The 17,534-nt window shown below is 34.0% G+C and overlaps 1 protein-coding gene across 8 annotated transcripts in view; it reads right to left on the bottom strand.

Moving 5' to 3' along the window:
- SCFD1 (sec1 family domain containing 1) overlaps positions 1-17,534 on the bottom strand; it is a 135,113-nt gene that overhangs the window by 55,861 nt on the left and 61,718 nt on the right. For all 8 annotated transcript variants that reach the window (XR_004478267.2, XR_007475939.1, XR_007475940.1 and 5 more), the window contains 2 exons: positions 17,441-17,514; positions 16,671-16,752 (listed from right to left, as the gene is read on the bottom strand). Coding sequence is in view for 3 of the 8 variants with exons in the window: in XM_004282144.4 (XP_004282192.3) it covers positions 16,671-16,752; positions 17,441-17,514 (156 nt within the window). In the remaining 5 variants the exon portion in view is untranslated. The remainder of the gene's footprint in view (positions 1-16,670; positions 16,753-17,440; positions 17,515-17,534) is intronic.

The following is a 17,534-nucleotide window of genomic DNA, read 5'->3' as shown; positions in this document are numbered from 1 at the left end:
CTAAGCTAAGATCAGGATATACAGATCAAGTACTCATCTTTAAAAGTTATAAAAGTAGATAAATGAACTTCTAGAAGTGAAAACTGTAAAGAATCAAGTCTTTAGTGACTTAATATATAAAATTAAGTAGGCTAAATGCCATAATGGAATCTAATGTCTGTACCTACATAAATCAATGAAGAAACATGGTTCACTGACTTATGGAGGTACAGACATTAGATTCATTTTGCTCTTCTTGATGTGTTAACTTACCCCTAGTTTAACTTCTAATTAACAATGGAAACAATTCAAAAACAAGTTAATTCGACTGCTAATGGGTAGAGTTTCTTTTGAAGGTGATGATAATGTTCTAAAATTGCATTGTGATTATGGCTGCATAACTCTGTGAATATACTAAAAACCACTAAATTGTACACTTTAAATAGGTGAATTGTATGGTATGTGAATTATATCTCAATAAAGGAGTTAAAGAAAAACAACATAGCATTTCAATATACTGATTGGAAGGGAGCCTCATGTGGGAGAGAAAGGAGTGGAGATTTTCTAACCTACATGAAAGAACTAGTATCTGTTCAGTATCTATTATGTGCAAGGCACTTTACTTACAGCTGTGGCTTTCAAACTTTTTTTTTTTTTTTTTTTTTTGCGGTATGCGGGCCTCTCACTGTTGTGGCCTCTCCCGTCGTGGAGCACAGGCTCTGGACGCACAGGCTCAGCGGCCATGGCTCACGGGCCTAGTCGCTCCGCGGCATGTGGGATCTTCCCGGACCAGGGCACGAACCCGTGTCCCCTGCATCGGCAGGCAGACTCGCAACCACTGTGCCACCAGGGAAGCCCTCAAATGTTTTTAAACAGAGAACCTCAGGACCCTCTTTCTCAAACCAAATCTTCTGTAGAACCCTAAACATAAAGATACAAGTGACCCATTAAATGTCTCTATTGAGCTCTAGGGTACCAGAGAACAGTGTTTAAAAACTACAAACTTAGACTATCTCATTTAATTCTCCAGATAACACTATGAGCTAGGAATTATTAGTCCCGTTTTAAAGATGAAGAAACAGACACAAAGAAACATAAATTTATTCAAGGTTACCAGAGTAGAAGTAGTAGAGAGTTGAGATTCAAATCCAGGTCAGACTCCAATGTACACCACAGATAAAGAGTAGGGAAAATTACATTTTCCTCAACACCTTATTGCTGCCTTTGTATATGCTTTATGGAAGAAAGTATATGTGTTAATTAGTATATATTTGGGGTTTTTTGGTAATACACATAATTTACATATATATGGTAAAAGGTTACTTTGTCCAGAGACATAATATCTATAGGTCGGTCCTTTTTCACTTTCTTGAAATAAGGGAAAATACTAAGAGAAACAACTTCTGTCCCAAAGATTGATTATTCTTCTACAATATGGATTCAAAGGAGGACAAAAATTGGATAACAAGAGTTACATGGAAAATAGACAAATTAAAAATATAAAACAAAATAACAAGGTCAAGATAATAAACAGATTTTTGGTAGCTTCAATAAATATCAAGAATAAATTATCAAAAAGGGAATATTACAGAAAAATTAAGGACTATATATGGAATACAAATTATATCTAGTGAATATAAACTCTGAGAGCTATGAATTTCCTAAAAATCCCTTTAGAAGAGCTAAGAGAAGAATCTGATTTAAAAAAAAAAATTCTAGTGTTTTTCTCCCAATTTCAGAGTTATCAGTGGACAATCAGCGTGATGTTTTTCATTTCTCAGTGCACTGTGTCAACATTCACATCAAATTAACCACACATATATGCATTTTATATATATTATCCAACTAAATGTACTGAATTGTCATTTACCTGTAACTGTGTTTATAATTTTGTTAATTTGAAATAAAGTGTAAAGTGTTATGTATATGTCTGTGGGTATGGCATTTTTTGACTGGTGACAGCCAATAGTCTACTGGGTTTAAAAAGAACAAAAGAAGGGACACTTCTAAAAACCCTCAAGTCATTCGGGATGTGTAAGTAGTATGCATTTCTTGCCTTTTGAGAACCCATTACGTAGGAAGATTTATTGATGACCCATACAGGACATGAAAGGAATTCCTTTTTCCTTCCTACAACTGTGGGGGATTTTTTTCCTTCTCTTTTACCATTCCTCTGTTTATCCTAGCTACAGGCACCACCATTCTGGGACTCCCTATTCACTGCTAGCTACAGCCTCAGTCATAGACTGAGGTGATGACAAAGACTAGAGTGGTATTTCTTGGCCTCCCTTCTTCTCCAAGTGCCAGTTCTATTCCCTAGGCAGCAGTAAAAGCAAAGAGAAGAAGGGATTAGACAGTTATTACTTCCTTTCACTACTAAGAATCCCAATATTCTTCTACCAGTACTTCTTACAGGAGAGAGAGGGGATGATAAACTCTTCTTTGCTGCAACACAACATTTGAAACATTCCAGATTATGAATTAAATAGGGTTTGTAGGACAGGGACCTACCTATCTGCCATGTTAATGTCTATAGGAAAGTATATCCTTAAGCTAAAATGAACTTAGAACTATACTTTTAGGATATAACCTAATCTTAAGTTGAAGATCCTTTATACCCTAGCCTTTTCTTGTTTCTACTTTCTTTTTTAAATGTGCAGTTCCTATCATCATTCAAGGCTGTTTTGGATAATTCTTCCTCCAGGTGAGTGGCCTCTGTATGCTGTATTATAATAGTCTGTGGTCTGTATGTCACTAGAGTATAAAGTCTAGATTATACTAAGCTATTTGTTCATTACTTTATGGCTTGTGCCCCGCAAGATGACTGGAATTCTCTAAAACTCAATTGCCTTTCATAATATAACACAATAGCATGTTAATATATTTTTAGTTATTTAGGTGTATTTTTCTGCATTTCATGCCAGTGGATTTATATGGGTTTGCTAACGTGAAAAATTATGTTGCACTAAAACTGGATGTTCCATGAAAATATTTAAGGTGTTCTATAGCACAGCTGGCTGAAAATATTTATTCTGGAACATTTGCTCATATGCCACAGTGACTTAGAAATCTTGAATAAAATTCATCATTATACTTCTACCTCACTTCTGTGCAGAGATGGGACAGTATACTGTCAAGGTGAGGAACCTGATTAGGATCTTCAATTTCTACAATAGGTTATCAACCTTACAAGTTAGTTATCTCATTTCCAAATATATGCATTTTTCTCTCTACCAAGAACACTGACTTTCTAGCATTCCGGGACCAAATCAGAAGGTGTAACCTCAACTTCTCTGCTATCTAAATCCAGCCAATTTACAAAAGTGATATTATTATATTATTTAAAGAATGCAAAATATTTCCACTTTAGATACTAAAAATTCTATTCTTAGTGTAAGAAAAAAAACACTAGAATGGTATAAACTTAGACTTTATTACATTGGTCACTCATAAAACTGCCCTCAATGAATTATATTTTAATATTATGCCCTTAACGTTAAGTTGCCATGTAAAATCCATGACAGTAACTGATATTAAAATATTGCATTGTTACATCACTAAATTTACTCTAGATAATGCCCAATATGAACAATGTCTTTTGTAACATAATATTAAGGAACACTTTGCTTAGAATAAAAAACAAATTCTTTCTGAGAAAATTTTCAAGAATTTAATTGTATCTCTTTACTGTGGTTGCCAGAAAATTCAAAGCCAAATTTGAGAATTACAATTATAACTATATAGAAACTATTGTGAGTTTCTACTTCATGATTTTTGCTGTATGTGCTATTCGTGGAAGCTGACTTAAATCTGTTTTAGAATAAGAAAACAAGTTTATTTAATCTATAAATTTATCTTATATATTGACTCCTACTAAAAAATTTAAATTCTAACAAAAATGATCTATGTAATAAGAAATTTTAAATGTATATGAAATGATCTTTATAGATGACAAATATTAAAATACTAATATTAGCAACCTTATTATAATGAAATACAAAAAAGTGCTTTATCTATAATATTTCTGGAGAAAACAGAGGTTTATATGGCACCTGTAAACTATTATGTCTTATTTTATCGTAACTCTCAGAAGCATTTAGTTTTATCTCACTAATGTGTTGAACTCTCAAAAGATATACCCAGGAAAAGAACAGCAAATTAAATCCAAGTAAACAGAAGAAAAGAAATGATAAAAATCAGAGCAGAAATCAATGAAATTAAAAACAAGAAATCACTAGAGAAAAATCACTGGAACCAAAAGCTGGTTCTTTGAAATGATCAATCAAATTGGTAAACTTCTAGCCAGGTTAACTAAGAATAAAGAAGAGAAGACATAAATAGTATCAGAAATGAAAGAGGGGCCATCATTACTGATCCCATGACATTAAAAGGATAATAAAAATATTTTAAACAACTCTGTGCCCATAAACTTGATAACCTAGATGAAATGAACCAATTCCTTGAAAGACACAATCTATCAAAACTCACTTATGGAATGAATAGGCCTATATTATTAAAGAAATTGATCAATAATGAATAGCTTTCCAAAATAGAAAGCATCAGGTCTAGGTGAGTTACTAGTGAATTCTATCAAGTATTTAAGAAAGAAATCATTCCAAATCTCTACAATCTCTTCCAGAAAATACAATGCAAACTAACTAGATGTTTTCTTGCTAAGATCAGGAACAAGGTAAAGATGTTCCCTCTCACACTCCTACTCAACCTTGTACTAGAAGTCCTAGCTAATGCAATAAACAAGAAAAGGAAATAAAAAGCATACAGATTGGAAAGGAAGAATAAAGCTGTCTTTGTTTGCAGATGACACTACTGTCTATGTAGAAAATCCCAAAGAAACACCAAAAAATCTCCTGGAACTAATAAGTGATTATAGCAAGATTGTAGGACACAAGGTTAATATACAAAAGTCAACCGGTTTCCAATATACTAGCAATGGACAATTGAACTTTGATATTAAAGGAAATACCATTTTCATTAGTACTCAAAAAATAAATGAAGAGATAGTTCTTATTTATGAATAGACAGACTCATTATTGTCAAGATGTCAGTTCTTCCCACTTGATCTATAGATTCAACACAATTCCAGTCAAAATCTCAGCAGGTTATTTGGTGGATATTGACAAACTCATTCTAAGGTTTACATGGAGACAGGAAAGACCCAGAATAGTCAACACATTATTGAAGGAGGAAAAAAGAAAGGATGGAGGACTGACAACACCTGATTTTAATACTTAACTTAAAAGTTGCAATAATTAAGACAGTGTGGTGTTCGTGAAAAAAACCCAGACAAATATATCAATGATACTACAGAAACAGACTCACACAAATACAGTTGACTAATCTTTGACAGAAGCGCAAATGCAATTCAATGGAGGAGGAAAGTCTTTTCAACAAATGGTGAAGGAACAACTGGACATCCACATGCAAAAAAAATATGACATATCCAACACCTTTCAGAAAAATTGACTCAAAATGGATCACAGACCTAAATGTAAATGCAAAACTAAAACTCCTAAAAGATACCAGGAGAAAATTTAGATGACCTGGGTATAGCGATGACTTTTTAGATAGAACACCAAAGGCACGATCCATGAAAGAAATAATTAAAAAGATGGACTTGATTAAAATTAGAGGCCTCTGTTCTGTGAAAGATATTACCAAGAGAATGAGAAGACAAGCCATCGACTGGGATAAGATAACTGCAAAGACACATCCATTAAGGGATTCTAATCGCCCCCCCAACAAATACAAAGAACTCTTAAAATTCAGCACTAAGAAAACAAAATACAATTTAAAAATGGGCCAAAGACCTGAACAGACGTTTCACGAAAGAAGATAGGCAGATGGCAAGTAAGTGTATGAAAAGATGCTTCACACTGTATGACATCAGAAAAATGCAAATTAAAATAAGACACACTTGGGACTTCCCTGGCAGTCCAGTGGTTAAGACCCCACCCTTCCAATGCACGGGGCGTGGGTTCGATCCCTGGTCGGGGAACTAAGATCCTGCATGCTGCTGCGGAGCGGCCAAAAATAAAATAAATAAATAAATAAAATTAAGTAAATAATAAAAGTATGTACATGTAATAACCTATAAGGGAAAAGAATCTGAAAAACAGTGTGTATATAACTGAATCACTGTGCTGTACACATGAAACTAAAATGACATTGCATATAAATCAACTATACTTCAATAAAAATAAAGTATGTACAAAAAACAGGACATCATATATAAAAAAAAGACACACTACATACCTATCAGAATGACTAAAATCCAACACTGGCAACACCAGATGCTGGTGAAGATATGAAGCAACAGGAGCTCTCATTCACTGCTGATGGGAATGCAAAATGGTACAGCCACCTTGGAAGACAGTTTGGCAGTTGGCAGTTTTTTACAATTCTAAACATACTCTGGCCATATGATCCAGCAATCATGCTCTTAGATATTTACCGGAAGGAGCTGAAAACTTATGTCCACCCCAAAACCATCACATGGATGTTTATAGCAGCTTTATTCAAAAATGCCAAGAGTTGGGAGCAACCAAGATGCCCTTCAATAACTGAATGAATAAATAAACTATGGTACATCCAGACAATGGAATATTAATTAGCAATAAAAAGAAATGAGCTATTAAGTCATGAAAAGACACAGAACGGTCTTAAATGCATTTTACTAAATAAAAGAAACTACTCTGAAAAAGTTACATACTGTATGATTCCAACTATCTGATATTCTGGAAAACAATACTGTGGAGACAGTAAAAAATCAGTGGTTGTCAGGGATTTGGGGGGGAGGGAAGAATGGATACCCAGGTGGAGCATAGGTGATTTTAGAGCAGTTGAACAGTATGATATTGTAATGATGGATACATGTCATTATACATTTGTCAAAACCCACAGAATGTACAACACAAAGAGTGAACCCTAATGTAACTACAGACTTTAGTTGGTATTAATAATGTATTAATATTGGCTTATCAATTGTAACAAATGTACCACATTAATGCAAGAGATTAATAACAGGGGAAACTGGGGACAGGTGGGTAAGAAGATACATGGAAATCCTCTGTACTTTTCACTCATTTTCCTGCAAACATAAAACTGCTCTAAAAAAATAGTCTATTAATTAAAAAAAAACTAAAGCCAAAAAAGACATGCATCTAATGTAAAACAAAAGAAAGGGGCACATTTAATAAAGAGTGTTTGCAATACCTTGGGAAGATTTGTGTAGCTTTGAATAATAACACCTTTCACTTTTACTTCTCCATAGATATTATATAAAATAACTCAAACCAAAGGAAAACAACAGAGATATGATTTTGCATGTGCTTCAAAAAAAAGATAGCTTTAGGAGTGTAGTCTTACATTGACAATGAATACACAAAGTATATAATACATACATATATTTGTATGTATTCATGTTCGCTACTAGTCAATAAGTAACCCTAGCATGGAATTTTTCTTGAGGTATTTGTTGGTATTTCAACATAACTGACCTTTAAAACAAATCCATTATTTTAAAAAGTATACTTGTTTTATGAAACAATTTAAAAGTTCACTAAATTTTCGTTTCCTATTTAAGCATTCATGGACATAAAAGACTAGGCCAACTGAGTATTTTTAAAATGAATGAATAAACACATTGAATGGTCAAATATTTTAATAAGACAACTGGGGTTCCCTACTTCTAATTTTTGCTTGTTTACATTACTTTTGAACCCATGGTTATTCTAAAGGGATTATAAAAGAGCAAAACCATTCTCATTACATTTTTGGTGATTATGTTTTAAGGAACTACAGCACGGTAGACAGAGTACGGGATTTAAAAGTCAAAAGCCAAAGTTCAAGTTCAGGCTCTGGCAGTTGGTCTCAAGTCATGTACTCAGTACCTCTGAGATTCGTTTTCCTCTGCAGAATGAGAGAACATATCTATTATGTTAAATTATCTGATATACAAGTGCAAAAAAGAAGTTTGTTCTCTTTAAAAGGAAAAAAATACATCATATGTTCATATTTTTCAGCCAACAACCATAATCTGAGGATGCTACATTTGATAATAAAATATTTGTGAAGTGTAAAGCACTCTATAAGGCACTGTAGTAAAAACACGTTCATTTACATAGTATCTTAAAATACATGTTTTTTAAAGGTACTCTAGTACTCACATAACAATCAGGGTGTAAATATTTTCACTCGATTAAAATAAGAACCATCTACAGAACTGTACATTGTAGGTGATCAATAAGTAGAGGGAAAAGAAAGCAAAAATGGCAGTATCAGAAGGAGTCAGGTAAAAGAATGCAAAATTCTTTAAGGCATTTCTTTAAATGAAACATTTCTTGACTTTACTTGATAAACTGAACCAGACTGAAACTGAATAACAATGATAAATGGTATGGTAAAGAGATAACAAGACAAAATACAAAAAGTTCCAGGTTTGAGTTCCAACTCTGCCATTAACTAGGGAACATTTAACCTTTTCTTTTCTTATTTCCTTCACTGATTAAATGAAGAATATTTCACAAAACATGTTCTGCAGAATGCTAGTTCTCAGAGTTGGTTATAAGAAATAATCCCTAGAGGTGTTCCAAAGTCAACGGAGTTTGAGAAATATTGGCTAAATAAGTTTTTAAAATGCATATATTGGGCTTCCCTGGTGGCGCAGTGGTTAAGAATCCACCTGCCAATGCAGGGGACACAGGCTTGAGCCCTGGTCTGGGAAGATCCTACGTGCCGTGGAGCAACTAAACCCACGTGCCATAACTACTGAGCCTGTGCTCTAGAGCCCGTGAGCCACAACTACTGAAGTCCGCACATCTAGAGCCCATGCTGCGCAACAAGAGAAGCCACCACAATAAGAAGCCCATGCTATGCAATGAAGAGTAGCCCCGGCTTGCCGCAACTAGAGAAAGCTCGTGTGCAGCAACGAAGACCCAATGCAGCCAAAAATAAATAAATTTTAAAAAATAAAATAAAATTTGTATATTATACTGCATTATGAATCTCCAAGAGGGGGATACAGTAAATTTTATTTTTAACCTTATTTCACCAAGGAAGAAACCTCACTAATTTGTGGAATCTACTAAAAACTCTGTCCCACGGTTCCTGCTATCTTGAAAATCCTAGTTCCACAGGAGGTTCGTGAAGGACTTTGGAAAGTGGGTGCTACAGGACTGAGGAATTATAAGGGCTGTGTTTGATTTTTTACTTTCTACTTTGATTTGTATATCCCTGGTGCTCATGAATTATTCTCTATTCTGCTAGTCTATGTGTTGTCATTGTAAGTGACCTCAAATTCTGTAGAACAAGTCAAGGTATAAATAAATAAATAAAATGTGAGAAATCTATTTAAAAAAGTAAGGAATGCATCTGTCCTCTCCTTTTATTTTAAACATTTGACTGTTCATCTCAACTCTGCTTCTACTCTCTGCATTTAACCTACTGCATATTCCTATAAGGGAAAAGTCTGTAAAAAACTCCCGGGTTTACCCACTCACAAATTATGTAGCATATTCGTTTCTTAATATTCTATGGCACTTAAAACACAATGCCAAAAATCCACATTACCAAAATTAGTCTTTGGCTTTCTCAATGACTTAATTAAAATCTGTTTTCTTATCTGTAAAAGACCTGAAATAGATGACCACTAAGCCTTGTTTGAATTTTTCACTTTTATTGAGGTATAATGACATACAATACACAGAATTTGTTAAGTTTTAACATATGTATATACCCATGAAACCATGAACACAATCCAAACACTGAACATATCATTCATCACCCAAGGAAATTTTCTCAATGTACTTCTTTCCTTTTGGCCCTCCAACACAATTCTCTATGTCCTGCTTTCTGTCACTATAGATTAGCTTGCATTTTAATGAATTTTATGTAAATGCAATTATAGATTATGTATTTTTTTTGTGTGTGTGGCTTCTTTCACTCAGTGTAATTACTCTGAGATTCATCGATTCATCTTTCACTCAGTGCAATTACTATGAGATTCATCCAATAATACATACTGTATGTATTAATAGTACCTTACTTTTAATTGTAGAATATCCCATTGTATAGATATACCATAATTTGTTCATTCAATTCACCTGTTGATAGACATTTGGGTTGTTTCCAGTTTTGGGCTATGACAAAGAGCTGCTATAAATATTCATGTACAATGAACGTATATGCTTTCATTTATCTTCAGTAAACACCTAAGAGTAGAATGGCTGGAGCATATAATGGGTTTGTGTTTAACATTTTAAGGAACAGAGATACTGTTTTCCAAAGTGGGTGTACCATTTTACATTCCTACCAGCAATATATGAGAGTTCTAGTTCTTCTGCATCCTTGCCAGATGTTGGCAGGATCAATATTTTAAATTTTAGACATTTTAATAGATGTATAGAGGTATCTCACTATGGTTTTAGTTGTATTTTTCTAATGATTGTTGACACTGAACTTATTTGTCACCCGTGTATCTTTTTTAGTCAAATCTTTATTCAAATCTTTTACCCTTTTAAAAATTGGGTTGTTCATTTTCCTTTTATTGTTTTTTTTTTTTTTTTTTTTTTTTTTTTGCGGTATGTGGGCCTCTCACTGTTGTGGCCTCCCCCGTTGTGGAGCACAGGCTCCGGACACACAGGCTCAGAGGCCATGGCTCACAGGCCCAGCCGCTCCGTGGCATGTGGGATCTTCCCGGACCGGGGCATGAACCCGTGTCCCTTGCATCGGCAGGTGGACTCTCAACCACTGTGCCACCAGGGAAGCCCCCTTTATTGAGTTTTGAGAAGTCTTTATTTCTATGAATTTAACGTTTACGAATCCATTAAACTGAGTCTTGCTAAATGACAATGCTTCATCTTCATGAAAACAGATGGCAGAAAAGTGAGAGCAAAAAGCTAGGAAAAGGTAATTTCATACTTTGTTTTTTGAGGATGTGGAAGTAGCCTCCAGAAATTCATAGTGAGTAAGAAACTGAAGGATATTTCACTCATTCAAGAGCTGTCTTTGGTCATACTTGGAGTAAAGAAAACTTTAAGTTCTTATAGTGACTAATAATAATTGGGATGAAAAGAGGTAGAAGATAGTGACAGTATGTCCATTGGAGACTTCCTGCTACAAGATATATTTTTCCCTGCTTTGAAGAAAAGACACCAAGGTCATATGAACATTCACTTGGTATGTGTACTGGACAAGAGATCATTTAAAAGAGATCAGTCAAAATCCAGCCAGAGAAATGTTCTGATTTATACTACAGTAAAATTTCTTCCCTACTGTGATCAGGAGAGTAGTGATCAGTTAATCAAAGTCAGTTAATGTAAAGAATAAAAAGGACCTGTGTTGTATATAAACATTTTAAACACTACCTTTTAATTTAAGGTCTAAAATGTATAATTGTCTGTCAATCTTGACGTAGATCCAAGACCTTTCCCTTGAGTACCGAGGTGCACTGACTGAAATTTTTTTCTTTCTTGCATAATGCATACCTATAAGGGATCACCTACAACTTCTAGTTTGTTTCTTTGAAGTGAAATAAAAAAATTTATAAACATTTACAAAGCAATTTTAGTGTTTTTCAAGATTTTCTAATGTCTTACAGGTTTTCTGTGTTTTTTTTTTACCTGCTACTAAGATAAGCAATAATTAAATCACCATCTTCATTGAGTCTAAGGCATGTAACTTAGTTTTATAGAAACAATCCTCTTTTCCTACTCATACCATTGACATAAACAGATTGGAATCAAATACAAATAACTTTTTGGTAAGCAAAAAATTCAACTTACAAACATACTAGCTGTCAAATGTCAGCATATCAATAATGTGGCCAGCAACCACTGTTTTACCAAGGGAATAAAGGGCATCAGCTAATTTGATGTGTTGACTAGTGAAGATCAGTTCAGTTTCTACTTTATTTTGAAAGCTTATTTTCCCCTAAGAAAGATACTGAAGTTGAACCAAAGAAAAATTAGTCCCCTGAAGGAGGGGCTCCAGTTAAAAGCTAGCATCGCTAGCAAGGGCTAAACCTTGTTCAGAGTGTAGACCTAAGGCAGTACATGTTTGCTTGACCAGATGATGTGTTTAGATCTAATTCAGTACCTCTTAACTTTCTCCACAAGAGGAACAAAAATTAAGATTCATCACCAATGAAGCCTTGATCCACAACAGCTTATTAACAGCTAATTCTTTGCCGGCTACCTTAGGAAGGAGCATTCAGATGTAAGAGCATTAGGGGAAAGAGCATATAATGCCATTTCTCTCTCATCTACTGTGACTTACAGCTAGGTAACTTTTCCTTTTCTTAGGTTTCTGAAGCTAGAGAGTAATTAATTCAGTGTGATTATGCAGGTGAGACAACAATAATTAAAATAAATTAAAATTTGTCTACAAATTATTTAAGTAATCTCAGAATCCATTCTGTAATAACCAGCAAGTGGGGGAAAATCTTATTTGTATTAGAAATGAAAAAATTGCTAAAGAGGTTGCAAAAGATAAGGTTTACTTTAAACAAATGAGGATTCAACAATTTAATCTATTAGACCAATGTTAACTACCCAAGCCACTAAAATCCTTAGAATATCAATACATTTACATGATAATATTTGCCAAACTTGTTACAAACTGCTGTGCTCCTTCTATCTTTCCAATGAAACATCAACTACTGGATAACTGCCAGGACTTCTCTTCTAGTATTCTGCTTCAGAAAAACCATCTAAAGAAATGTAAGAAGCAGCTATAATCTAAACACCCCAAAAGAATATGCAAAATTGCAATAAAGACAAATACCAAGCGAAGTGTTCTGAGATCGCTGCATTAAAAGTCATAATATTCTTGCTAATAGTAAGTATTTACTACTCAGGTGAATTAATGTTTACAAAGAAGTAAATAAAGCTCAGGTGGTCAACAAATTCTAATGAAAAGAGTAAGAGATGATGGGGGGGTGGGATGAATTGGGAGATTGGGATTGACATATATACACTATTGATACTATGTATAAAATAGATAACTAATGAGAACATACTGTATAGCACAGGGAACTTTACTCAGTGCTCTGTAGTGACCTAAATGGGAAGGAAAACCAAAAAAGAGGGGATATATGTATACATATGACTGATTCACTTTGCTGTACAGCAAGAAACTAACACAACATTGTTAAGCAACTATACTCCAATAAAAATTAAAAATAAAAAAAAGATAATGGAGAAAAATACTTCTTTAATTATTATTAACATTATATAGCCAGGGGCAGATGGTGTAACATAATAATGGCACAAATAAACATGTCACTTAAAAGTAAATATTTTAAAACTGGAAATTTAATAATTATGAAAAACCGTAAGAAAAAATTTTATAACTAGAAGTAATGAGAAAAAATGGAAACAATAGCATTTATGTGCTAGTTTTGACAAGGGAGAATAACTTAAGAAAGATGGTTAACATTAAAACAGGACTCTTCACAGAAGACATCCCAATTTTTCTATACTAATAAAATTTCTTTATTATTATTATTATTTATTTATTTAATTTTTGGCTGCATTGGGTCTTTTGTTGCTGCCCGCGGGCTTTTCCCCAGTTGCAGTGAGCAGGGGCTACTCTTTGTTGTGGTGCGCAGGCTTCTCACTGGGTGGCTTCTCTTGTTGCACAGCATGGGATCTAGGCGTGCGGGCTCAGTAGCTGTGGCTCACGGGCTCTAGAGAGCAGGGTCAGTAGTTGTGGCACATGGGTTTAGTTGCTCCACGGCATGTGGGATCTTCCCGGACCAGGGCTCGAACCTGTGTCCCCTGCATTGGCAGGCGGATTCCTAACCACTGTGCCACCAGGGAAGCCCTAATAGAATTTCTTATATCAGAATAACTCAGAGTATGTGGCTTATTAAATACAACTATAATTTATATGTAAATATTTAAAATAAATATGCTCCTTTATCTATGATTTAAAAAAAACTTCTACTATTAATTGGGTTTCCTAGAATGATCCAATGAGGAATACTGTGTTCTATACATGACATTATTTTCCCTCTGCAAGTGAATGACCTTATATATAATGTCCTTTATAGTTTCTTTATATCAGATCCTACTAGGAATATGGTGTCTTCCTTGAGTTACAGCACAAAAATTATTCCAAAATATGTAGATTTTATATACAAGTATTTAACACCCTGAATGACAAATTAGTTTCTTAGCATAAGATGCTCTGCCAGACAATTAGCAGCCCTGGAAGAAACAAGTTCCTTTATAAAGAGAGCCAAGCAACCAGGTCTTAAAGCAGAATTTTTGGGTCAGGCATGGTGGCTTATTAAAGTATCTCAGACAGACGGCATCTATTAGGACAAAGTGAGTCTCAAAAACTCATATACAATCATAAATAAGCATTTAATTTATGCCTTAAATTTTGCCTTAAAAAACACCATTTTTCACCTAGTCACGTACAATAGCCATCTTCCAGTTCTCCACTTACTTCCAGAACTCACCCATCCCTCACACAGCTCAGACCATTCTCTTGTTAAAACATAAATCAGATCATGGCATTAACCTCTTCATACTTAGATCCCTATTTCTCTTGACCCCATAGTCTATCACTCTTTTTCTCCTCACTATAAGTACATTAGACTTCTTCTAGGTCTTCCAAAGCAATTTGTTCCTGCCTTAAGGCCTTTGCAGCACATATTAGTCCCTCTGCCTGGAATACGTGGCCCTGAAATTTTCACTAACTGGCTCCTTCGTGTGATTTGGGTCTCAATTAAAACATCACCTTATCAAAGGTGATTTCCTTTGATGGTGATTTCACTTACTCTAGAACAGCCCTCTGAGCCAGTGTCTATCATATCACATCACCCTAATTTGGTGTTTTCATATCACCTAAATGCCTGATGTTATCCTGTTTTCTAATTTGCTTACTTTGTTTGTTGTCACTACTATATTAGCTCCAAGAGAACAAAGAACTTGTCTGTCCTGTTTATTACAGAATCTCTAGGGCCCAGCACAACACCTACAGAGCCACTTAACATAATTGAGTAAGTAAATTACTTTAACCAGAATTTTCTCAAACCATAAGCTCTAGTCTCTGACCTAGAGTATATTCATATAAATTTGGGGCAGGATACTGTTTGTAAAGTTTTATGAATAAGATGAAACTGTGCACTTTCCATTGGTATGATAATTAGTTACTTTGGGTTACACAATTCAGTCTGGAAGCAGAAGCTAAGCTTGGCACTTTCCTGGTTTTACAACTGTGAGAACTGAAGTCAGAAAGTAAAATATAAGTATTAATAAACATTTAATAATGAAAAAAATTAATGAAAAAACTATATGTCAAAAAAATCCACGGAACAGTTTAAATCTCAAGGTACATACAGGACTATTAACAACTGTCATAAACAGCATGTAATCAAGAAACATTTGTTTAATGGATCATAAGATCTTGATTACATAAGTATAGTTCAGTAGATGTAAAGCAGAACCTATATTTTGTTTTAATGCAATACATTTTTGTTTAACTTTTTATATTAGATTCACAGTCTTCATATTTAGCCTTGTAAGCAAAGCCTTTACTTTCCTAGTGAAGTAAATTCTCAATATAGCTCTTTGTTGCATTTTACCGGTTATTATGTCTTATCTCCACAGGAGACAATGATCTCAGGTAAAAAAATTTGATCAGCATTTTCCCACTTTACAGAGATGCAACATATGGAAGTGAAAATATCAGCAGCAGAAATCATCTATAGACTGCTCAATTATGTTTCTATTCCTGTAGGTACATGAAAATAGCAAGCATCACTATCAAGATGTGGGGGAAAAAAAAATCGGGCTGTCAGCTTAACAGAAATTATGCAGGTTTAAATTCTATGCTGTACAATGTCCATTATCTATCTATATTAGCTCCTTTCTAATGCTCTAAGGCTTTTTAAATCATTAAGAAAGAAAAATGTTTAATCCCCTTTTCCACAAATCCAAGTTGTTATCAATACTTTGGACAGGAAGCAAGCATATTCAGCTTTTTTACATCGCTTTTTCAAATGTATCATCTCAAATGGAAAGTAGGGGTCAGTAATAGCCACATTCTAGTATATCATCCATCTGTCACTGGAATTCAGTTCCATGTCCAGAGAATAAATGACAGTAGAATACTGAAGAATGGATTAAGTCCAGCTGATACAGAGTTACCATGAATGAAGTAATGAGAAAAAAGAACTATGATAACAACATACAGAATATCCAATACATTTGTTTCAAAATCACAGTATAGCAGGTAACAGTAAGAAGTAATAATGCTAACAGACTAATCTAAAACTAAAAAGTTCAGAACCAAGTTACATAATGACGTGATGTTATTAATAGATATTTTAGATAGTACTATAGTAAAAGGGATGTCTAAATCTGTATTACTGATATTTAGATACAGGTCTACTATTAACAAAGTAATACAATAAAACGTAATAAAAATATCACAGATGCTAACTTCTCTTTACTGAACATGTAACCTTGGACAAATCACTAATCTTCCTGGATGGGTTTCCTCATTTGCAAAAATGAAGGTAATAATGCTGCCTTCAATAATTATATCTCTTAACATTACAGTGAGGGCTCAACAAGACAATGAATATGAAAGAATCTTACAAAGTCTAAAACCCTACAAAAATAGTAGCTATATTGTGGGGAAGGAAAAGCTAAATTTACCTTTATATGTTCTAAAACAGCAGTGGCAACATTCGTATGGAGATCAATAAGTCTTTTTTTTTCAAGGAGTTCTGGCAAAGAACTACAAGTATCAAAAAATTGAAAATTAACCATTAAATTCTCTAAGGAAATGACATAAATTTTAATAAAACACACACCTGGTTGCTTCCTCTGAGGATACTTGGAACAGTAAAACAGGGACAAAATTACATGTTAAACTATCAACTGAACTTAATCTCTAGGCTTGAACACATACAGTATTTACCACTTTAATACAGTTGAAATACTTCTTATTTTAAAATAAACTGCCTCCCAAATATCATTATTCTACCATTTAACTTTCTGATTCCAAAATTTGGAGGTTTAGAATAAAATCAGATTAATGTGAAATTTCTAAAACACGAAACTCTCTCTCCTTGATGGCATTTAAAGTATGAAAAAGATACTGCTTAAACTTTAGCTAATAAAGTAATAGCAGCAATGATAAAATTAACAATAACTCACCTTACTTTATCAGTGATACTATCTCGGTGGCAAAATTACCCCCATTATACAATTCTAACTAGTAAAAGGAACAAATGATCTGCTATATGAAAAGGAAGGAACTTAAATCAGCTTGAACATATTAAAAACACAATTTAGTTCTTTAGTCTAAAGGTATATGCTATTACTATTATTTCCTATCATGAAAGGTATTAATCAATTTTTTAACCTCCAAAATAAATTCTTATCAACAGAAAGATTTCAAAGAGGATAAACTGCCTACTTACCTAACGGCTGATGTTAACTTAGCAGTATTGTCAGACAGCATACTTATGGCTCCTTCATCTTCCCCTTCTAGTCCCTGGAAGGAAAAAAAGGTCC

The sequence above is a fragment of the Orcinus orca genome, chromosome 2 (assembly GCF_937001465.1).
Source record: "Orcinus orca chromosome 2, mOrcOrc1.1, whole genome shotgun sequence".
NCBI lineage: Eukaryota > Metazoa > Chordata > Mammalia > Artiodactyla > Delphinidae > Orcinus > Orcinus orca.
Note: the sequence above shows the minus strand (reverse complement) of the source record. Positions and strands in the feature narration are given on the sequence as shown.